General features: G+C 43.9%; 1 protein-coding gene across 9 annotated transcripts in view; it reads left to right on the top strand.

The window, feature by feature from the left end:
• KALRN (kalirin RhoGEF kinase) overlaps positions 1-24,805 on the top strand; it is a 500,706-nt gene that overhangs the window by 141,315 nt on the left and 334,586 nt on the right. For all 9 annotated transcript variants that reach the window (XM_051624220.1, XM_051624222.1, XM_051624223.1 and 6 more), the window contains exon 2: positions 23,885-23,959. In XM_051624220.1, coding sequence (XP_051480180.1) covers positions 23,885-23,959 — 75 coding nt within the window. The remainder of the gene's footprint in view (positions 1-23,884; positions 23,960-24,805) is intronic.

The following is a 24,805-nucleotide window of genomic DNA, read 5'->3' as shown; positions in this document are numbered from 1 at the left end:
GAATATTATCTTGTCCAGAAAAGTCTGATGAGCTTTTACTGCCAAATATCAGCACATTCTTGTCAACCCTACACCCTGTCTTATGATCACTGTGGACAAATGGATCAGTCAAGCCTGTTTGGTGGCCAAAAAGGAAGTTTCTAACTTGAGCGAGTTAGCCTGGAATAAAGAATTATGACTTGGGTATATGTCTTTCTCATCTGCATGAATTTACAACATCCATTTGAACTGGCACCGTTATATAGTCTTTAAAATAGCACAGAGCTTTCAACTGAAGAGGACTGACAATATGCAAGGAATAATAGGCTGTGAAAGGAATAATTGTTTCTGAGGTTACATTGGTAGAGATTTTCTTTTACTTTGCAATTTGCCTTTGAGTGTAAGTTAAGTTTCCTTTTCTGTGCATAGAAGATAAGCAGTAGTTATTGGTCTTGTTTGAAATGATTTCTTGATTTAATTAAGGGTCCAAATCATCATCCTGAAAAAGGAAAGGCACAGCCCCTGTGCACTAGTCACATTGACTATTGATCTGTAATGATGTGTCAGCCTCAGACTGATGGATTCCTCCCTAGGGTTCCAGATTTCCTTGCTATCCCAGTTTCCTCTCTTTCATGTTGGTTTTTTTTTTAATCTTTTTTTTCCTTCTAAAAACACTTTCCACTGTAGTATCATCCTAGGATGGCCACTGGCTCTTGGGTGTCTCTAATACAAATCTGTGCAGCTAGAGAGAGTGTGCTATGGATTTTCTATTTCCTGTGAGTTGGATATTGGGGCATCACTGTAAATGGTGATGCAAGTAACCTGCAGATAAATTAGGAGCCTGTTTGTAAGCAGCAAAAAAGGGAGGGAAAGAAAGGACAGTCGTGTTCAACAAATTATTCTGAAGCTTTCCCCCATCATCTTAATTGTTAGTTCCTCACGATTTCCTTCCATAAGTAATTATGAAGGAGAAAAGTTATAAATTATAACTTAATTTGCCCCAATTAATGTTGAATGATCAGTGCAGTTTGCAGTATTGAATGATTCAGCTGCACTAATGAATTGTGGTGAAAATCAGTTTCTGTCACAGTATATAAAGCTCTGTTATTGTCTTTAGCTCAGCTCATGACATGCTAGAAAATTGTCTGGTAGTGCTTACTTGGAAGCTGGAGTCTGTCTCAGTTTGCCAAGCAAATTATGTGGGTTTTCTCCTCAATGCTCTTACCAGGAATCCTGACAAATTCCAAACCAGGAAATGGCTGCATTTCTTATTCAAAAGTTACCTTTATGGCAAAAAAAACCCAACAACTCAGTATGGACTCATTACAGATCAGTGTATTTACTAAATCCTTTTCTAAGATCATGATTTTATGTATTAATTTCCAGGACTACCAGTTTCCCAACTGTTTGACTGAGATCTGCAAAAGCCATTGATAAGAGTTTATTTCCTGTCATGGGACCAGATGCTGTTTCCAATTACCATCCCACAGTTTTATGTGCAACAGATTATTGACTGTTTAGAAGAAAAGATTAAAAAAAATCTGTATAAAAATGTAATTCTTTTAACTTGTGCCACATTCAAATTTTCTTCTTTTCACTTTTAATCTTACAGTTTAGCCGGGTAATATTTCCATGAAAAAGCATTAGCAGCTTCCTTTCTCATTTTCTCTTGTTTTGACTTATTGTCCTCGTTTTCACTGATTAAGTGTCTGCTTTCTCCCCAGCTTTCAGCTGGAAAGGCCTGGCAGTTCTGAGCTATCACACAATCTTGTTCTTTTAGGAAAGTTCTATGTATTCCATTAAATTCCTATAAATTCTGGTTGGGTTAAAGGAAGAGCATGGGATAGCTGGATTACCCTGTTTTCAAGCAGTAATGTGTATCTGTGGCATGAATACAAAAGTATGCAGTTTGAACAACTGATAAGCATCATCTCCCAGATGACACAAGTTCTCTAACAAGATCTTCCTATAAACAGATATGGCTCTAGCCTGGAGAGCTTGGAGATGAGCATGTCTCTTTATGACTCGTTGACTAGCTTTCAGCACAAGTCTCCTCACAATAAAATCCAGGTTTTGGCCTAAGGAAAGCCTTGGAAAGGTCTTGGAATTCAGCCTTTTGTGCCAGAAGAGCATATGGCTGGGACCCATGGTGGTGAAGATGCATTTGAGATGTTCCTCCTGTTTGGAAGAACATATTTGACTCACAGTTACAAGTCCTGTGTGAGACCTGGTTTCTCTTGCAAGGAAGTGGGGCAAAGGTCAAAAAACATGTAGTCATTGGTATCTTCATAGAACATTTCTCCATTTCCCCCCCATTTTTTAATATGAATTTATTTTAATTCCTTTGGCCACATAATTAGTTAGCTGACCCAATTGAAAGTCAGAGACTCATTCAAACCCAGTATTTCCAGAGTGAGAAGCTATAGTGCAACTAATATATCTCTTCTTTAGCAATACTGAATTTGGTCTAGATGTGACTCTGGAAGACTGAAAGCAGGGGAAGCCTTTCTTTTATTTCCTGAAGCAATTTTTGTTTTGTTTAGCCACCTGTCAAACTCTACTGGCTGCCAGCTTTTTCACCATGCCTGGCTTAGTGTCTCACATGCAGCCACATGAGACAAGCACTTTAAATGAGAGGTAATTTGGTGCCAATTCTGCTTTACCTGACTCTCACCTGAGTAAAGACCAACAGCTGATTACACCAGATTTCAATGTGTGTTTTCCTGTTGAGAGCAAGATCTCACAGAATCATCTTCAACCTCATTTCACTGAAAAACCCATACAGAATTGGGGCATATGTCTTAAAATTTGAAGGTGATAGTTTTGGTAATCAGGTGTTCTCACTTCTGCAAAAAACATCTTAGAAAAGACTTAAACTTGTTGCCTCCTGCTGCAGCTCCTTTGTGCAACTGAGTTGGCAGTTTTCAGGCTCACAGGTAGAGAAATTATATTCTCCAGTACCCAGGTGATTAGGTACATGGTTTCATATTTTGTTTTCAAATCTGCCATTTTTTGAAGCTGTTATTTCTCAGGAATTTGGTGTGGTTGATGTCAGATGTAAGGAAGGCTTGAGAAAGAAGAGATCTGGGCTAACACCCACTTGGCACTTAAAGTCTCTTCCGACACCCAGACTGTGGTGGAAGAGTGGTGTGTGGTACCACTCCATACCTTCTGAAGATCAATACTTGCTGTGGTGGGAATTTCAGATCTAATGAAATGTTTGAAAGCTCAGAAGATGAAGAATGTGTAAACAGACTTCTGAGACAAGCACCTTTTTGAAGTGGTTGGTAAGAACGCCTGTAAACATCTGCAGCAGGGAGGATAAGCCAGTGACTGATTCAGTCCTGGTCTTTGTCAGAAGCAGTGCAGTGCATGGCTCTGCTCAAGGGGCAAAGGGGTTATCCTGAGCCTGTGATAACCCCATGTGTGACCTCAACGAGGGGCTTGCCTTTCTTATGCCACTCCTTCTTCACCCATACAGTAGATGCACTTCGCCTCCAAGCACTGTCCTCCATGGCACTGCTCTGGGTTTCAAGTGATCCTGCTGAAGGATGTGTGTGGTGAAAGCTCAGGGATGACTCAGACAAGCTGATTTTCTTTCTTATTGCAGTATTGTCCACTCTTATTCCTCATTTAATTTACTCCACTAAAAATTGGCACTGGAAGGTGGGTTGCACCTGAAGGTCTTTACTGGGTTGAAACAGGCCAGTTGGGCAGCTGAGAATAGTTCCCTCTCACCACCATATGCTGAAAACAGTCCTGTGGATGGACTGATGGTAAGTTAGATTAAACCCAGTGAAGTTCAAGCAATCAACCCACTAATTACTTGAGACTTTACTTGGCAGCAGTGCTAAATGAATGGCACTTGAATATTTTCTTAGTTTTCTAGAGACAGACAAGTTTTCTTTCAAGAACAGCTTTACATCTTTTCTTTCTGCCTTTTAATTTCCCCTTGAGCAAACCCTACAGGGAAAAAACCCACTTACCACTGATGGTAAGAAATTTTCTTGGCCAGTGAAAAGACAAGATGCTGCTTCCAGGCTTTGTGGCTGCTCCCAGGGGATAAGGAAACACACTGTCCCCAACATACGCACAGGCCAAGATGCAGGAAGAGCAAACGATTTGTGTGTCTGTGGCCAGGATTCAAATGCAAGTGTTTCAGGCTAACCCCAGTAACCATTATCCTTCCTTATCTTGGGGCCATCAGAGAAAATGTCAAAGCTTTCTGGAGACCAGAGCTGGCACAGCAAGACCCCAGGCAGAGCCACATGGAGTTGGGGGAAGTTCTCACATACTGGGCCACCTGCAGCTTTTACTGTCTTCACAGTGACATGGATTACTTCCTTCACAGGCATTTGGAGAGGGTACACCAAGGAACAGAAGGCCATTTCCTTCCAAGGAACAAAATACAAGTGTGGCTTCAGTGTTAGTTTCTGGAGAGCTCTCTGAAACAAGCCACTAAAAGGGTTTGGGACTTGCACTGATGTCTGGGCATCTCCACCATCTCCTATTTTTGCAGGATAATAGGTAAATGAAAGATTAGAGGCATCCCATGTTTACAAGGCAGTAACTGTTTCCTGGGCTAAATTAATTTATAAGCAACTTTTAAGTAAGAAATACATCTTGAGGCTTTGAGCCAAGGGATTGTCCATCATGGCTTTATTGCCAGGATAATGTAGTATACCTCCATGTTACTCTTAGCAGACAGATATGTGGTCTCCTTTTTCTCATCCTAAAATAATTTAATAAGGGAAAGATAAAAAATGAAATGGGCTTTCAATACCAATTTAATCTGCAGCTATTGGTAGTGCTGCACACTAGCTATGACTGTGCACTTGTTCTCTGGTATCTCTGAGGACTCTCTTCAATGTTCCTGATGTGCCTTAGCACTCATTTCCATACCTTAGCCATCTTTGTTTGCTTTTATATTTAACTTAGCGCTGAATTTTCTGGATGTCTCTTGGTTGTCTAGAATAATTAAAACTTCCCAGAAAATGCTACTTGTGCTTTCAGATATCTGAATCATCTCAACCTAAACTCCAGTTTAATGTTACTTTTCTTTGGAGTCCAGCAGTAAGCTTTCAGGTCTGAGTCAGTAACTGTGCAATGTCCTGCACTGTAAATGGCAAGACAAACTTATTTCTTCATATAAGGAATTAAAGTAATTCACAGAGAAACTATGAGGAAAGTCTCACAGAAGTGTGGAACTGAAGGATGTTTTCAGCAGGGTAAACCTACAGGTCTCTGAAAACTGTGTAGAGCTGCTCCCCTCTGCATCAGCATGACTAAGGACTGGGTTTAATCCAAAGTCTAAGGCCAGTAGTATTGGGAGGGTTTGGTTTTCCCTCCAGCCCAAAGCATTTAATTTCCCAGCATTCTACCATCCCATCTGTACAAGGCCCTTTTCCTCTGATATCAGACAGCCCCTGACTCTCCAGGACTCAGCTCAGCTTCAAGCGTTGGGAGGGAAGCTGAGCTCTGAGGCTGCAAGCAGAAATACTGTTACCGGTTGGGAACTATTTGCATTCTCAGATGAGGATGACTCAAATAACACGAGCTGTGACTACATGCTGGGAAAATATCATCTGGAGGATGGAGTGAACCACAAGTACCCCCGTTCCTCTCACTCTGCTTTTTTCAGTATCTTCCTGACAGTTTCTGAAGGCTAGTAAGTAGTGGCTTGTTTGCAGGAGCAACAACCTTGTCTTGCGTAGCTATGGGTTTCTAAATCTCCAGGCAGATCTCATCATCACAGGCAAGACCTTGACTGGGTCTGGAGTGGGAAAGGATTGGCAATTGCCTGACACTAAATAGCTCTGTGATTGAAGGGTCCCTGGAAGGAGCTCCCTGGGAGCAAATATGTCCTAAGCAGCGCAATTATGTTTGAGGCTGCACTGTTCTTTACTTCTGAATACATAAAGAGAGCCAGAGAACAGAAGGGCATCTCTCAGCCCCATAACTGCCATAACTGGCCTGATGTTATGTTGATCACAGCCCTCCTAAATGATGAAAGCCAAGCACAGTGCTTTCCAAATCAACAATTTTACACTTAGCTAAAGATTGTAACATTGGGATTTAATCAAACACCTTTGCTTATCCTTTTTGGAGGGTGATAGGAAAGGGAAGAGCCACACTAGAGTTGCAAGGATGGCTTGGGAGGACTGCCCTTGCAAGCAGACACCTCCAGCTTGTGAAACCAGTGTGGGAAGTCCGGGTGTGTAAAACTGGCTAATATTTTGGAAAATTCCTCCTAACTCGTTAACTCAGTACATCTGTAAATGCTGGCCATGTTCCCAGCCTTTATTTTCAGCCCACTTTTCCTGTAAGCTCTTTGCATTATCTGTCTGGTTGCCATCAGACATTGTCATTAACTCCCAAAGGCTCAAGGCAGGAGGTGGCAAAGCCTAGCCCCAGATGGGGTGGTCAGCATCAGTGTGACTGAATCGTGGATTGTGGAGGAATACTTTGTGACAACCTTGAAGGAGCCTTAGCTAACAGCTGTAGGTGAAATGGATTTATTGAGGGTAAACCAAGGGATTGTTTGCCCCATTAACTGGTTGTCACAAAGCATTCCTCCACAGCCCACAGCCTGACCAACATCCAAAACAGTTGGCATCCCACACAGGAGTCCAGAAGGAAAGAGCTGGACATATTGAGGGGTGGAGAGAAGCAAGGGCACGGCTGAAAAGTGGAGGTTTTGCTGTAGGGAACTCATAGGGGACATGACAAAGAGTTGGAGGATCTGTGTGTCAGGGGGTAGGGAGCTAATCCTTAGCAAACCAGGTTTCACGAGTTCCTCTGCCCTTAGAACAGCTTCTTTCTTTCATGTGCATGATAGTGGAGCTCAAATGCCTGATTACAACCTGTAGGAGTTGCCATGAGGGAAACCTGCTAACCCCCACAACACTGAGGTTTTACAAACAGCTGGGAAATGGTTAAGTTACATGTAGGCACATGTGTCTGTGTAAGCAAGTTGGCAATGTCTGTAGTGCAACAATTTGCAGCTGTCAAATAGTTAATGTAGACTCAGCTTGCGGACTCATAAATTTTAGTTTAACATGCAATTCTGCTCTGACAAGTGCCTATATAAAAATAGCACCTTCCTACTGAAATGATCTGCTATCTATGTGTAATCACATGCAAATCTGATTAATTTGCTGACTAAATTAAGGGTAACATTTTTGAAAAATGGATGCCTAAAGTTAGGTACATACTATTTAGCTACCTACATATGCAGTAAAATTTTAAGTGCTACTTAAGTCCTGTCACTTTGAGTTGTCCTTGGAGTAGCTTTTAAAATCAGATTACCTTTCTGAAGCCCTGAAGCAGAGAATTAGGTAAGTGGGTTTGAAAATAATATTGTCTTCATTTTTATTCCTTATTATCTCTGTTGAAGCTGGAAATATGCAGCCGCTCCAGGAGTGGGTGAACAGAATTCTTTTTCATTCCTTTTACAATTGTACAAGCCAAAAAGATGACAACTTAACTTCTAGATCCCAGCATGAGTTTGTAGACCTGGTAGTTGGAAAAACAAACCAAACATCTTTTTTACTTGTAAACTGACTGTGTTTGATCTGGAAATCATTGAGATGCAATAAACATGAACTCCATGATCCTATTTTTATGGAGTCAGTTTTTTGAGTAGAACCACACTTAACAAAACAATCATTATAATTGAATAGCAGGGCTTGTGAAAAAAGGCTGGATTGAAAACACTGATGACAGAAGCCTTCTGTTTCTCCCTGGAAGAGCAGTGCCAGTGGTAGCGTAAGCTACAACACGTTATTTCCCAAAGAATTGACACCCAAGGGACTACCTGCTGCTACAGCTTCAGGTGCACTGTTTTGCTGGGGACCTGTTTACTGGCAGTGGTGGGTGCTTCTGAGCTAGCAGTGGTGTAAGTGGTTAAGTGGTTGCATAGCCATGTTGCTGAGCAGGTAGTGGTGACTCAGGGCACTTCACCTGACTGCTGCTTTTGCACCACTGCTCAACAATTTTTTGGAAGCAAAGGGGTGTGGAGGTAGCTCGGTTGCCGGTGGTTGTTTGGACTTCACGCACAGAACAGCTCACTGCTGTTTTATCATTACTGCTGGCTGTGCAGAGCATGGACTTCCCCCCCACACCCTGTGTTTTTATGCTGACATCTGTCTGTTGGACATCAAAGTGCAACCTTTCAAAGCCACAAAGTCACATGACTTACCAAACACTACAGGGATGATCTATACAAATGCTGGCAGGCTGGCTCCTGGAGGAGACATTCTTCTGTCGTGATGTGTTAAAACAGCTCTTTGTGTTTGGGCAATAACACAGATTCATTTGAAAGTATTAGCTATCATCAGGGCTTGACCTCTTCGGGAAGTGTTCTTTAGTCAGGGTTTTTAAATGGATTTGGAAAAATAATTATTCTTGTCCTCGGGTAGAATCTGGGCAATTTATGTGCTCAGCTGACTTGCCATTTTGGCTTCGATTGATATTTATTCCCATAACGTAGGATTTCTGTGCACTCTCGTGTTGCGGCGGCTGAGGATGATGGTAATGGGAAGATTAGATATGTGCAGACAGAGACACTGCTCAGGGTGACACATCCTTAATTGTCAGTAGTCTTACAGCAGACAGTTTGCTCAGTACTGTAGCTCTTCAGTGCAGGGGAAGAAGAGACTAGTTATCTCTTTGTTTGTCTCCCTGTGTGTGAGTTCACAAAACATTTCCAAAGAAGCATTTAATGAACATAAAAAGGTTGTTTGTCTTTATCATTTCAGCCAGTATACAACTCATGTACCCCTCCTTCATGGTCACATTCTGTCCATAGTATTTCAATAAGCATTATTTTAATTCACAAGCATGTAATTATTCCTTTGTCCTGCAGCTTTCATTAGGAGTCAGTGTCATGTATTTCAACTTTCTGGAGTTAATGTACACCTATCTATAAGTGGATATTGTAACATTGGATAGAGCTTCCCAGGGAAGTGATAGAGAGGGCAGATGTGTTTCCACAGGCTGCATTTTTGTTAGATAACAAAATTTAAGTAGGCATTACAAAGAGGATATTTTTCTGGCCTTCTCAGTCCCATGTAATACCTCTGAACCCTGCTGGTGGGAACTGGGCCAAGTCCTGTGGTGGGATCAGTTGGGTGAGGTATAAAACAAAGATCTGTGGATTCATGAATATTTCCATGGTACGTTTCTCAGGAACAAGAGCTCTGGCTGGGAAGTCCTACCTACTTTTCCAGTGCAGGTTTATAAATGTCAGGCTTATAGAAGGTTATTATAAAGGTCCTGCTTTAAATCCCTGGCCGTGACACCTGTGCTCTGCCATCAGTCAGCTGCCATGAAATACAGGAAATGCCATTACGTGTTTGGTTGTGTCTAACCACAGCTGGCTCAGGACATTTTAGGCACTTTTGGGTAGAACTTTCTGTCCACAATGTGTTTTGTGCAGCCCTGTACCAGGACTCCTGACAGGACCTTGTAACAAAGCTGCAGGCAAGGGTGCAGACATGAGATGGATGGTGAGGGGCATCAGCACAGCCACTATTTCCCTTGACTGACACGCACATGTTGCACCAGCTGGTGGTGACAAAAGGGTGCAAACACATCTTCTTAATGTGCACCTGCTGATATAATATAAACTAATTATTATAATAATGTTCTCTCCAGCCTGTCTTTTATTCTATTCTGCCTTTGCTCTAGAAACAGGCAGAAAAATGTCAGTGCATTTCTTTTTTTTTTGTGCAGTTAACTTGCCATTTTTGTTTTGTCATCACTCCTAATGTTTAATTGACTTCTGACTGTGACTTGTTATTTATTCAAAGCCATATTATCATGGTAGTTCCTAAGAGTTTTCAAGCAGCTAACATAAAAAACAAGTCATTTCAGCAGCAGATCTGAAGTATGCAGGAAAAGGTGATGGAAAACTCAGGCTGAGTTGTAGGCCGGAAACATGGACAAGGTCTGCCCTTTTATCAGCAAATTTTGAGCCAAAATACCTGAAGGTGCATGTGGGTGCATGTTTGTGTTGCAGACCAAGGGTGCCTCGAGTGAGGTGTCTATGCAGGATGGATTCCTGGCTGGGGAAAAATAAAAAAATGGGTTATTAAGACTGGTATGAAATCTCACCTGCAGGAGGAGATGTGGGGGAAAGAAGGACCTGTGTTTTCCCCTCACGTCTACTTTACTGAAGATAATAAATGTCCTTTTGTTGATTTAGCTGGGATTAGTTTGGGCTCTGCTCCTCAGTATTGTACTCAAATGAGGCTCAATGGCTGCCTGTAGCAAGATCCTGGGTAAGAAACTTCAGGCTTCAGTAGGTTGTCTGTGATCAATCTATAATTTCATTATCTTCAGGAGACCTTTCTAAGGCACTTTGAGGATTATTACTGACACTTTACATGTGACACTTTTCTCCTGCCTGGAATTGCTGGTTTTTGCAGAGTATGCTGTTCAGTGAAACTCAAATCAAGGAAACCAGTAACATCCCTTCAGAAGAAGGCAAGATGTGCATGGGGAAGGGCAATTTGTGAAATAAAAAAAAGTCATTGCCAATACATTGCACTTCTGTCATATCTGTTGAAAACAAAAACAAAACAACAAAACACACACAAAAAAACAAACAAAAAACAGTGTTAGGTCTGTGGCTTTTGCATTTGTAATCTGGCAGTGGGCTGGAAAGAGGGGCCCCAAAATATTTACCTGTGTTTTAGGGATGTGTTGGATGGTCATTTGACTTCAGCTGTCAGGGACCTATAGAGCAGCAGCTTGCACCCTCTGGAGATCAGTCAGATCTCATTAACCTGTAGCCAGTTATTTGTGCAGCTCTGAGCTGCCCCTTCTCAAAAAGAAGCCAATTTACTGAGTTCAGATGATAATCTTGTTAGATACATTTTAGCCCCTTCCATAAAGAAGAGTATGTTTGGGATGAAGAACATAATTCTGGTAACTCTGGCATCCAATCTCACAGTCTAATGGCATATGTGAGATGAGATTAAATGTGTATGCTCTGTCTTTGAAGGCAGCCCAGTGGCTTTGTGTAACTCTACCTTCTGGTGAACATCATTTCAGAAAATTTAAGGACTGCTTGTCCAGGAAGAGATCCAGCCAGCTACTGGGGCTTTAATCCCAGTCATCTCTTTATATGTATCCTTAGCTGGAACAAACTAAAGGAAAGCTGCATTTTCATTGGTGATCCTTTTCTGTTCAACATTATAAAAACATTGCAGGTTTTTACCACAAAAATGTCAAGCTTCTTACAGCAGTAAGTCTTAGGGCTATAAACATTTATATTAGCATGCTAAAGAGATTTGGGCATAAGGGGCTGTACTGGCATTAGGGAGCAGCTGAAAATATGAGTAGACTAAGATTAGATTAAACAGAGGCAGGCAGTAATTTAATTGGCATTTAGACATTGAGAGAAGGAAAAAAACAGTAAGTTAAAAAAAAAAAAAGTGGCTAGGAAGCTTTTTGAAATCAGGTAATTTGCTTTCCAAAATTATTCACAGCAGCTTGTGTTAGCTGATTAACAAAACAGGAGATTTATCATGGAACCATAGAATGGTTAAGGTTGGAAGGGACCTTAAAGATCATCAGGTTCCAACCTCCCTGCTATGAGCAGGGACACCTCACACTAGACCAGGTTGCCCAAAGCCTCATCCAACCAGGCCTTGAACATTTCCTGGGAGGGGGCTTCCACAGCCTCCCTGGGCAATCTATTCCAGCACCTTACTGCCCTCATGGAGAAGAATTTCTTCCTGATGTCTAACCTAAATCTACCCTCCTTCAGTTTAAAACCATTACCTCTCATCCTGTCACCGCCTTGAAGGAATTCCAAGCAAGTTTGCTGATGATACGAAACTGGTAGGAGCTGTCGACTCCCTCGAGGGCAGGCAGACCCTGCAGAGTGACCTCGACAAGTTAGAGAGATGGCCAGTCACCAACCGCATGAAGTTTAACAAGGGCAAGTGCCAGATTCTGCACCAGGGGTGGGGCAACCCTGTTGGTGAGTACAGACTAGGGAACGAGTGGCTGGAGAGCAACATGGCAGAGGTGGGGGTCCTGGTTGGTTGGAATCTGGACATGAGCCAGCAGTGTGCCCTGGCAGCTAGGAGGGCAATCGTGTCCTCGGGGTGCATCAAGGAGAGCACTGCCAGCCAGTCGAGGGAGGTGATTGTCCCTCTCTACTCTGCACTGGTGTGGCCTCACCTTGAGTACTGCATGTAGTTTTGGGCACCACAATATAAAAAAGATATCTAGCTATTGGAAAGTGTCCAAAGGAGAACCACGAGGATGGTGAAGGATCTGGATGGGATGATTTATGAGGAGCGGCTGAGGTGACTTGGGTTATTCAGCTTGGAGAAGACGAGGCTGAGGGATGACCTCATTGCAGTCTATGGCTTCCTCATGAGTGGAAGAGATGGGGCAGATACTGATCTCTTAACTCCTGTGACCAATGACAGGAAGCTGAATCAGGGGAGGTTTAGGTTAGATATCAAGAATCTCCTTTGGTATCTCCTTCAATCCCCAGACCTGTGCATCCCTGCCCCTCACAGCACTCCCCTCAGCTCCTGTCTCTCTGCCGCTCTCTCCGGCAACTCCAGGACATTTCAGAACAGCTCACATCTCAGGAGATGCTGTGGGAGTTGCTGGGGTGGGGAGAGGCAATAGGTGGTTTTGCACATTCCTGCACACATTTGTATATATTTGTTTATATTTTCTTTTATCACTAGTATTTCTTTAAAGCTGTCTAGTTTAGTTTTCATTCTGGAAGCCTCTCTCCTTATTCTCTCTCTCCTTTCCCTGTCTGGGTGGGAGGGGATAGAAAGCATTGTTATCATTAGTTTAATTGCCAATCCTGAGTTAAACCATGAAAGGTTGTTATACTTGGAACAGATCGACCTTATTCTGCTCCAGCACTGGTGTAGGCTTGTTATTTTCCTCTTCTATCATTGGCAGAGGAGAGAGCTGGTTCTTCAAGGGCACTTCAGGCTCTGAGGGAGGTCCCTTCCTCTTGCTTGTTGCTTTAGTTCTTCTTCCTACTATCCTCCTCTCCCCGCCTCACCGAGTGCACTGGTGTGGGAGCCTTCGGCTGATGGCATTGGGGTCATTAGCCCCTGCCGGTGACCGCTGGTGACCACTGGTGACTGCTGGTGACCGCTGGTGATGGTTACGCCTCGTTTGAACCTGCCGCCCTCAGCGCTGGCTCTGCCCACCTCTCCTCTGTAGCCCGCTGACCAGCTGCCCTTCTCCCGCCGCTCTCTGGGCTGGCTCCCAGCTCCAGAAAGCTCAACAGAAGCCCCTTTTTCACCAATATTCTGTGGACGTGCCTGCACTGCAGCTGTTCATCTTAATTTGTTAATTTAGCAGCAGCAGGGGCAGGTCTTGGTGGGCTGGGTACTTGTGCATGTGTTTTCTGGGCGTCTGCTCAGCCCTCTCGGTGTTTTACTCTGCTCTTTGGCATCAGGGGAGCCTGGCTTCTTCCAGGGGGCAGAGGTACAAGTGGCTGTGTTCCGCAATAGGGGCCAGACGAGGGTGAAAGGGACAGGTGGAGAGGCAGGAGATTATGCATTGACTGGCATGACTCAGCCATCCATAAAATTATTTTCATTAATGTTTAATGTGTGTCAAAAATGTCAGCATCCGTAAGAGAGGCAGATAAATTATTTAGTTCTGTGAGCGTCTTGCCTTCCCCCTCCCACTGATGTATGTAAAATGTTTGCCCTGGTTTTGTTTAGATTTAGGATGTTGCTGGGGAAGTTAAAGTGATTGGTGTTACACCTGGAGAGTTTCCTTGTGAGACCCTCAGAGGAGGTGCTGCTGCTGCTCTGCAGTTCAGTGTTTCATTAGAGAGGTCTGAGCAGTCTGAAGTCAGCTGCAGTGGGTTAGACACAGACCCCACCGGCAGGCTGGGGTTGTTTTTAGGTTGGTTTGCAGAGGAATAGACCCTGGGAAACTGAGATGAGCACAGAAGACTAGGGTGTGAAGGAAGGTCCCACTCTCCCACTAATGGCTGTGGGGAGCTGCTGTTTGAGCAGCCCAGCATCCCGGTATACCCGAGAGCCTTTCCTGTGCCCCACTAGGGATGTGCTGCACCTGAGCTTAGCTGGCAGGCTTTCTTCTGCCATTTTTGCTGCCTTGGTTCTGCTGGCTTTGCCTGGAGATGCGTTACTCAGTGACCTGCATCTGCCTGGTCTGCATGGACTCTGTCCCACTCAGAGGGGGGAGGACAGCCTTTGCCATCCCAGCAGGGCTTTGGCTGCTCTCCCATGTACCCCTCTGCAGGATTTCTACTTGCCTTACCTAGGGCATGGATCTTCCTTCATTCCTAACCAGGGAATTTGTGCATAGGGAGGGAAACTCCCCTTTGAGTTGCAGGTTTTGGTTCTCATTTTGTTAATTTTTTTTTTTTTTTTTTTTAAATCAGCTTCAGAGGATGAGGTAATAGCTGAAGGCTGAAATCATAAGCCCTAGCAGAAAGCATGAGGGATGAGCAAAGGAAGAAATGTATCTGATCAGATGGGATTTGAGGTAAGGTGAGACAGAAGGAAATGTAAGCCTAGTTGTTAGTGAGGTGCTAGCTTGTGAGTGTTGGATGAACCACAATTATAAATGACTTAATTTAAACCCCACTCCCACACTTCCACTAGACACAACCACCCTTCCTGAGCAGGGATCTTTCTGAAGGCAACGGGAACTTCGTCAGCCTGTGCGTCTGTTCACACAAGGCATGTTGAACCCTGTCAGAAAAATTAAAAAGAGAGCTCCTGATTAAAAAAGAAAATGTACAGATTGTTTTTAAACATGGGGGCAAATTCAGTTGCTTTGTTTGCTTGGGATTTTTTTATATTTTTTAGGGAAGACACAGGCCTTGGGACAAGGATCTCAATTGGTCTCTAATTAAAGTTGCTTTCTTACTGTCTGGCCTGAAATCCCCCTGAGAGGCAGATGTTGGCAAAGCACACTTGAGGCACTGGCATATGGTTCCTTTGTAAGGCTGACGTTTCAGCAAAATGCCTCCTGAATGTTGTACATAATTAGATATTTTATTTTATTTTTTTTGTCCCAGAGAAGTTACTGGTGGTTGGGGACCTCCAGGATCCAAGAGGGAGGCTTTGTGAGAGGCTGATGGGAAGCCCTAAGCACATCACTGATAAGTGACAGGTGCTGACAGATACACTGCTGCAGCTTTTTGGGAAAAGCCAGTCGAGTAAACCAATGCCAGTCAAAGGAAATTATTCTAACCTACAGAATTTAAGAGAGGATGAGACCCTGGGTACCCAGCTTCTATAATCTACAGAGGACTGGCATCCTTCCTATAGGAATCCATCAGCAAGTCTAAACTTTTTACAGGGTTATAAAATTCTGAGGAATGTTTCCATAAGGAATTCAGTTGTAATTGAGAGAGGAGTGAAATGAAAAGAAGATATGCTTGCACACTAGGCTTGTGTAGAAACCACGGCCATGCTTAAAATGTGACTTTGGATTACAAATGTCCCATAGCATTTATTAACACCGTAAAAGACTGTTGCATCTGGGTGGTCAGTGATTTGTAGTGCAATCTACAGCAAGACACTTAATGACTGAAAGCTCAAGGTGCTGAATACATTCACTTCCCTCTTGGGCAGCACATCTATCCCTTGCACACTTTAGAAATAAAACACAAGATTTTGTGTCAGATGACCTAATATTTCCAATTCTCTTAATCATAGAATCATCAAGGTTTGAAAAGACCTTCAAGATCAAGTCCCACCATCTGCCCTATAACCCCTAACCACTAAACAATCTCCTGAAACACCATGTCTACCCACTTTTTTAACACTTCCAAGGACAGTGCCTCCACCACCTCTTTGGGCAGCCTGTTCCAATGCCTCACCACTCTTTCTGTGAAGAATTTTTTCTGAATATCCAATCTAAATCTCCCCCAACACAAGTTGATCTCATTTCCTCTCGTCCTATTGCTGGTCACCAGGGAGAAGAGGCCAACATCCACCTCACTACAGCCTCCTCTCAGGTAGTTGTAGAGGGCTATGAGGTCTCCCCTCAGCCTCCTCCAGGCTGAACAGCCCCAGCTCCCTCAGCCTCTCCTCCTAAGGCCAGTTCTCCACACCCCTCATCAGCCTAGTTGCCCTTCTCTGCACCCTCTCCAGCACCTCATGCCCTTCCCATGCTGCGGCGCCCAAAACTGCACACAGTGCTGGGGGTGCAGCTTCACCAAGGCTGAGTAGAGGGGTAGGATCACCTCCCTGGTCCTGCTGGTCACACTATTCCTGATGCAGTCCAGGATGCTGTTGGCCTTCTGGGCCACTGATGTCTGAATTTCCTGCCCAAAAAGTCCTTTCTGTGATCACTAGAGCAAGTCTTTCCTACTGTTGGTGCCTCATTTTTGCCTCTCTATAAAAGTACAATGTAACAGCTCCCTGCTTCAGTTTTTGGAGATAAAATTAATTTGTGTTTATGAGGTGCTTTTGAGGTCTGTGGACCTGACTGTGCTGTACTAATGTGGGCAGTCATTATTTCCCTTCTGCAGAGAGGAGAACCAAGATCCAGCACAGTTAAAACAGCTTGTTCAGGATTACAAAGGAATTTAGAAGCAGAACTGCAAATAGAGCCAAGTCTTTTGACTAACAGTCAGATGTGCTATCCATGGGGCTACCCATAATGTCTAATTCTTTTTCTAAGGATAGAAACTGAAAGATCTCAGCCTGATTCCAAAGTCCTGAGGAAAACAAAAAGAAAATGTGTAAAAAATTGACTCACAGTCATCGCATTCTCTTAGCATCTTTATTAGTGTATGTTTAAAATTAAATGAATAAAATCCCCCATGGATGGAGATGAAGCACAGCCTTTGCCACAGATCATGCATTAATTTGGTATCCTTCTGATGCTTTGAATGGTTCTGTGCTGTGTATGAAAAGGCAAAACCTGGCTGTTGGCTTAGGTGGGATGCATGGGGTGTGAGGTTTTAGGCTTCAGATGCTGAACACAGCCTGTTAGAGGCCACATGTGCACAGAGGCTAATGAATTTGCATGCTTGCTGCAAGGGGCTGTATCTTTCTTGAAGCCTTGCCTATTCTTTGGTGTGCTTTCAAGCTGAGGCTACTGTTTAAATGTGTGGACATTCAAAGGCTGTGCTGGAAGGCTTGATGCTGCCAAGTAACTCGTGGAAGGAATAACAATCTCAGCAATTAGCAAACTCCCCCAGACCCCAGCCCTGCCTCTCTCTGTGTTACAGGCAGGGCAGGGAAGGGGGCTGTGCTGGCAGTGGCTGCCTTGCAGGAATTCAAGCAGTGAAAATCAGAGGGACAGGCTTGTTTGTGTCAAGGGGACAAAAAAAGCAGCTGGACCTCTAAAAAGCACTGGCAAAACTTGGAAGGAGAGGTAGCCTGTACAGTGTTGCCACCCAATAGCTGTGACCAGAAGGATGTTCCAGTGAGCAGTAGTGGTGTATAATTAATAAAAGGAAGGACAGAATAAAGAAACATGGAGGAAATAATATTAGTCTTGGACTGAGCCTAAGTATTACATATAAAAACAACATCCATCTTTTCATTTTAGAATAAATTCAGCAATGTAATGAGTGTAACTTTTGTCTCAGCTGGGATGAAGTGCTTGGCATGTGGTGCAGGGGGATTAGTCTTCTGTGCAGACCATCTATTTGGTGTCTATGGCTTTTGCATCTTTTGCAACTATGGTGTGGGTCTGTGTGTCAGTCTGCACACTGGATCTGGTGGCATAAAACCAGTTACTTCATACAAGACTAACAGGAGTATTAGATACAAGCTTCACAGCAGATTTATGGTTGGATCCTCTATGAGGTACCTGTAACCCACTTTGCATACCTGTATGTCTGTACTCCTGTGTTTATATGCACTTATATGTGCAGAAATAAGTAGACTTAAACCATAAGCTTAAATGCCATGAGGCTTTAGTTATATAGCAGGGAAGCCATCACAAGTCTATGAAAGTCCCAAGGATTATTTACATTTCCATTGCAGAGCTGAAAGCAAGCTCTAGCCCCAGCTCTGCTTGGAGTGAGAAACTCAGCCAGTGCCAGCTCTGCTTCCATGGAAAATATCAGCAATGTCTTAGCTTTTGCTGGTGTCCCCAGATGAGTGTTGCTGAGGACATGCTTGCTGCTCAAGATATGTTGGAAGCAAGCAGTCTGGTTGCTGCACTTGTTTGTTTAGGAAGAAGGTGAAAAGTTCTTGCTTGAGAAAGTGAACCAAGGATGAAGAGGGACAGCTGCCATCTCTGCCTCAGGGCTGTGCTGCTAATCCAATCTGCCTTTCACCCTGTCCCTGACACACTTTGACCTGCAGTCCTAGGGCTATAAATGCTTCCTGTGAGGCCAGGTATTACTTTTTATTGGTTATTAAAGGAGAATAATAACCTTGGCTATTGAAGTAAATGGCTCTAGGTTAATCTTCAATAACAGTTGGTAAAGATACTTAGAGATTAATTTTGTATTTTTTCTGGCTGGTGCTGCCTTTAGAGTCAATTCAGTTCAATCCTTCCTTCCTCTGTGAAGTCAAAACCTGCTTTTCTGCTGTCTGCTGCGGGGAAGTGTGGCAGGAGAGCCTTGCAGGCTCCTGGGGACTCAGGGCACTCAAATGCTCTTTCTTTGCATCAGGGATCAGGCTGTCGTCCACAGAGGAGTGATCGGCAGATGCAGAGTGTCCAGCCCCATTTATCTCTGCCAGATGGTGCTAAAATACTAGTCCAGAGCACATGTTGCATCTTTTCAACCAAATGCTTGTGCCATGTGGTGGCCTCTCAGCCTCTGAACCAATGAGGCTCAGCCAGCAAAATCCCAGCGGCAAAGGCCCGGGCAGCGCTTGGCTAAGCTCCTCTCCACGGCTTGTAGAAAATCAGAGAAATCCAACTAGGAAGGCTCACAGCCCTGTGGGGACTGACAACAGTGTGCAGGAAAGGAAGGGGTTAAAGAGGGCTTAGCACACAGAAAAAGTAAATATTTGAGGCAGAAATGGAGAAAGAAAGAATAATGGAGAGAGAAGGGCAGGAGGAGGAAGCTAGAAGTGTAAAGAGAAGAAAAAGGAGGATTATATTCTGGCAGAAAACAAAGGGATGGTTGTATGAGAAAAGCACTGGGGAAATGAGAGCTCAGCTCTGCACAAACTTTCTGTCTGACACTGGACAAGTCAATCTCTCTGTGTCTGAGTTTGCAAAGGCTACAATGGGAATAATAAAGTCTCCTTTGTTCTGCCTCTTTCTGCTCACATTAGATGCCCCTTCTATTTGCATGTTGTCGAAAGCCGAGATGCTACTGTACTGCAAATAAAAATAAAATCCACTGAGACTTTGGGGGACAGGGGGGAGAGGTAGGAAGGCAAATAGTCTGTGATAAACCTTAGAGGTAACTGCTCCAAAAACTGGGGGTGGGAATACAGAAAAGCCTTTATTGAGGGGAGAAGAAAGAAACAATGTGGACCAGATTAATCCTACTGTTACCTCCTGGACTCCAGTAGAGTTCCTCGAGGGACGGGTTTAGCCCAAGGAGTTCAGTTTTGTTTGGTTAAAGAAACTTCATGCCAAAGTTCTTACATAGGCAAATCTGTTCTGAGAACTATGAGAATGTGGGCTGCCTTTCCTGAACATTTGATGGGACTTGAGATGAACAACTCCTGCTGAAGGCATCAGGAGCCAAGTGATTAAGCTCCATGCAGTGCTCTGACAGGAGGCCTTCTTCTTGCCTACGCATACTTTTTTTAAGTATAGAAAGTGTTTCCATATTTCCAGCAGCTGATCTTTATTTGAAGCCAAGAGCTGGATTTTTCAGATTAGAACTGAAGCTTTTCTATGAAAAGCCACTCCAGAGCAGACCATTGGTCCATCTAAATGTCTCCAACAGACAGTGTCTCCAACAGAGGCCCTGCATTCTACTTAGAGAAAAAAATCCCAAAGCCCTCAGGGCTCTCTCTAGGGATAATTTATATTTTACTCCAAGAGTTAGAGTTTGGCTTTCACTCCAGCATCTGTAGGCTTATATTCTTTCCAAAACTCTTGCTTATTTTATTAATCTTTATGGTTCCCTGGAGATGTTTGTTGCTTGCAGACCTCTGACACATTTGAGAAACCTCTTGAGCTGCTGACCTCCGCGTCTTGCAGCAGCGAGCTCCCCAGGCCAGCTGGGGAATTTTCTCCATTTCAGGTTTGATGCATTTAATGTGGAAGCATTCCCTAAGCTTCCCATCTCACCCAGCTGGCTTCTCATTACAGCAACTCACCTAAAACTCTGAGCTGCTTCTGCCGCGCAGGGAATCCCTGCTAGGAGACAGGCTGTGCCTGTGCAACGCTGCTCTGCCCTGAAATGTGACTCAGCCATGCTGAGGATCTGCTTTTTCAAGTTTTCAGAGCTTCCAGACTGAGAAGAATACATTATTCTGTCAGCTGCTCCTGCAGGCGTGGTGTGTTTTCTTCTTGTGTCACTGGAATAATAAATGTTTGTGGAAAGTCATAGTGTCCCTGCTATGTGCATAGCACACAAAGCCAGGACATGATACAGGTGTGAGGAGCTGCGGGGTGACAGGGACATGGCCTGTGCTCCCTGTGCCTCTTTTTTGGTAAAGAGGCGATTGTAATGCTATAGCTTCTTTGCAGACCATGGTGAGACTTGCAGGTAGAAGGGCAAGAGGGGCTCTGTATTGTAGTCTCATGCTTATGATGACAATGAACGAGCAAAGAAGTGCATGGACAATGGACAGGATGGCTCAGTGTTCAGTCTGCCCTTCATCTGTCTGGCTTTCTCTGTCCTTCTGCTGCAGAGGGCTTGGCTTTTACTGGCGTAGGAGAGACGTGTGGAGCAGGATACAAAGGACAGCCTTCATCAGCCTCTAGTAACAAACTGGCTAGATGGTTGTATACCCTGAGCTCTGTGGCAAAACTTAGATGGTGCTATGCAGACACGGCTTTGGAACCAGCAGGCAAACAAACAAAACAAAAGTATTAGAAACAGCTGGGGAATAGGATGAAAATGAGCATTATTAGGAGTATACTTACAGTAACTTATGAACTGGGGAATGCATCATTACTGCACTGGGCCCTCATGGAGACAGATTTGCTGTTGCTTTTGGAGCCCTTGTTACAGCCATTGGTTTTCCCATTTATGCATGCTTTCTTCCAGCTCTTGCTGGAAAACTTGACAGCACACTCTGAGATGTAGCTGCTAACACAAGGATTATTTCAGGAGCTGGAGTGGCCTCTGAAAGCAGTGGCCATGGCCATCTGTGGGTCATGAGCTGCCACTTGGGTGAGCATGTACATCACTCAGAGTGAAGACATTGTTTTAGGCACTGATTTACCTTCAGGAGTTTCCTCCTTTGCAGCTCCAAGTTTTGCAGCTTTGCGGAGTTTTTGTCAATTCCCTGGCTCTAGGATGGGCTCACAGTTTTCTAAATTTGTTCTTCATTTTGTAGTATGACTGATCTGCCCTGGTGAATACTGAGAAAGGTGAAAACACCTGCTGGCAGAGCATTCACCCAGTTCATGTCTTTTCTTAACTCTCCTGTGCACAGTCAGGACATTGGGACTGGTAGCAGTGAGCCCCTTGCATGCAGCCTGCCCTGCTGCAGCTCAGGAGGTTACCAGCTTTAAAAGTCGTACATTTTTCTCCTGGTCTCCATGCATATTATCTCTGTGAGATGCAGTCCTGCCTTGTGGGAGAGTGTTTGAATTTGTCCTTCAGCCCTCAGTCTGGTGGACTCTTGCTAAAAAGTCCTTGGTTTGTGTTTGACATTTACTACACCCACCAACATTACTTTGGTAATGTTCACTAAGACTGCAGTTGTATAATGTCTGCTTAAGCACCTAAGAACTTACTTTGCTGTTTCCCTGGCAAATTTTAAAAATATTGGCCAAAATTCAACTTACACTGACACTGCTGGTCTTTCAGCTGGAGAAATTTGGCCCAGTACCCCACTTCAGTGTCTTTGAGTCCTCGTGACGTGTCTAGCATGTTGGCTGTTCTCCTTTGCCTCACGGTTGGATGAGACACTTAGATACAAAGCTGCTTAAATTCCAAAGGTTGCCTGTGACTGAGCAGTTCCTACCTTTGATGAAGCCTAGGATCTGAGGGGTTACTCTTGTTGAGAGGGTAAATTGATAGCAAAGTCTCGTATACTTCACACAGAGTGCACAAAATCCTGCTGAATTGAACACAGAGAGAATTCAGCAACCAGTACTAGTTTCCCTGGTCCCAAAACCCTTCACTGAGACAAAGTGCTCTTTAGGGATCTCTCAGAACTGTGCTCCAGTGCCTGTTCAAATTCCAGTTACATTGGTCTTGGCCTTGCATTGAATTACCTCACTCCTTTATGTGCTGATTTTCACAAGCACAGGCTCAGCTGGAGAGCTTGCTTTGGAGCTCGGTGTCATGGAGGTGACACCTGAGAGCATGTGGGGACATAGAGAGGTAGTTGTAGCCATTGGTCACCAATGAGGGACATATTTGCACATACAAGACAGGCTTATTGCACAAGCTGACTGCAAATGGCAAATACTACCTCATTTGCCATTAATAGTAACTCAACCATGTTGTTGTTGTTGTTAATAATACTTGTAGGTATGCAGGGTCAGCTGCAGGTGAAAATGGCTGCTATGGCCTTCATCCTGCCTGTTCCATGTATCTGTGTGGGTTGAAGCACTGTACCTTTGCAGGCTGCCTGGTGCAAGAAATAGATGACAATATATGGGAGGGGCTTTTATCCCCATTCCTACTTTCAGATCCACCTGGTCAGTTGTCACCTGCTGTGGTCAGCAAGGAAGGTGTGATGGCTAGAGCAACATCACCCTGTTTCTAGCCAGTCAAGAAAGCTGCATAGTGAGAAGGCTCTTGCTCTGATACCATCTCAGAAGAATGGTGGTTGTTGCCTTCCTGTGAAAGGCAGAGAGTAAGAATACAGTTTCAAATGTATTGTACTCTTTGATGAGCTGGAATAAATTTAAGACCATATTGAAGCTCACTTGTCATGATGGGTATTCACTACCCAGTGATGGATGAATTATTTTTCAGAGCAACTGCAAAGATGTCCTTCAGACCCCCCATTAGTTTTCTAATAGTGCTGGTGGAATAGAAGTGTCCGCTTTACTGTGGGGTGATCCATTACTGCTGGTCTTTTGCAGAGCAGAAAAGTGCTGCTGGTTGCTGAAACTATCAGCAGTTCTTTTCCTGAGGCTTCCAGATGAGTAAAAATCTGGGATTTCTTTGGTGAACTTTCAGGAGACATGAAATATGTTGGCACTGCAAGGAAGGCGAATGGCCTGTGCAGGTATATTTCACATCTAATCAAACAGCATGAATTACATGGAGATGTGCTATGGTTTGAAACCTCTCCTTACCCAGGGAAAACTTTGGCTAGCTTCTCCTCTCTCCAAGTGTGGTCTCCATCTTGAATCTTTCCATCTCCAGCTGTGATGTGTAGAGCAGAAAGGGGGGAAGAGGAAAGGCCTTTTTTAGCCACCCCCCATGCAAATCTGTCTCAAAGGCAGATGCTAAATGGATGCCTATGTGCTGTGATGTTCCCTGCATTTTTACCTGGACTGTGTTCAAAACAGTGAAGGGAGAAGGCTCCTGGCTCAGTGTGCAAACTGGCCATCTCCCAGGCTTGATAGTCGGGGAAAAAGGCAGCAGGGGCAAACCTGGTTACTTGGTGGGCAATTTGTTGGCCTTTCAGTACTTCTGAAGAATGAAGTGCTGAGCTGATTTTTTCTTTTTACAAACATCTCTCTGTTGATATCAGTGCTGTTTGTGGATCAGCCATTAGGGTTTGTTTCTTGGTGCTTTTATGTAATTTATAGACTTTCTCCAGTCTGATTTTAAGAAACATGGAGTGTTTGTGAAGCTGGCAACAAGGACATGCTCTCCTCTAATGTGGCTTTCCTATTTTTCTCTTTTTTTCAGGTTCCTTTAGAAATGATGGTTTAAAAGCTGCTGATGTCCTTCCTATACTGAAGGAGAAGGTGGCCTTCGTGTCAGGTGAGCATATCTTTTCTGGATCCCTCCAGCCCAGCATGGGCACTGCCTGCTGCACCCTGGTCCTTATGGTGCTGCAGAGTCATGAGAGACCAGTGTCATGTTCAGACTTGGTAGTACTTAAATTAGCTCTTCTGCTAAGTAAAGGGCTGTATGTGGAACAGGGCTACCCATTAATACTCAGAGTGTTGGAAAATGGCCCATGTTGATTTTCTTCATATGCTGAGAAACAGGTAAATGGACAGCACAGGTGGGATGAAATGGAGCTTCTCAGCTCCAGCCCAGACCTGTGCTGTCTCAGCATTCAGGATGGTTCAGGGATCTGACTTTGGGTTCAAGATCAGTGAATAGCATTTGTTCCTCTTTGTAGGAAGCACTCAGACCTGTAAATCACTGGTGTGTCATTTGCAATCCCAATCAACTTGCAGTTAAAAGTACCATTAATGTATTTACATAATAGCTCTGATGCTCAATGATCTCCTACCATCCTGTACGAAGATTTACAGCCTTCATTTAGGAAACAAATCTTGAGGACCTGGGGGTGGGTGAGGACTAGACAATATGGAAAATGTTTTAAGAATGGCTTAGATGATATTTCTTCTGGAGTGAATTACAACTGGTCAGGGAGAGGGGAAGAGAAAGTCTGAAGCAATCATAATCTTTCATGAAGTTATTCAAATCAGCATAAAACCGGGTTATTTTCAGTGTCAGCATTTCTGATGATTACAACCCCCTCAAGCTGCTTTTGGTGATCTTCTCTGTTGCAATTAGAAAAACTGCATTGAAAATAGCAGGCCCCCTTGTTTACAGTCTTTGCTTTTTGTTTCCTTTACTCCCACAGTAATGCTG

The sequence above is a fragment of the Apus apus genome, chromosome 6 (assembly GCF_020740795.1).
Source record: "Apus apus isolate bApuApu2 chromosome 6, bApuApu2.pri.cur, whole genome shotgun sequence".
NCBI classification, from domain to species: domain Eukaryota; kingdom Metazoa; phylum Chordata; class Aves; order Apodiformes; family Apodidae; genus Apus; species Apus apus.
The sequence above is the reverse complement of the archived record's forward strand: the minus strand, read 5'-3'. Positions and strand labels throughout refer to the sequence as shown.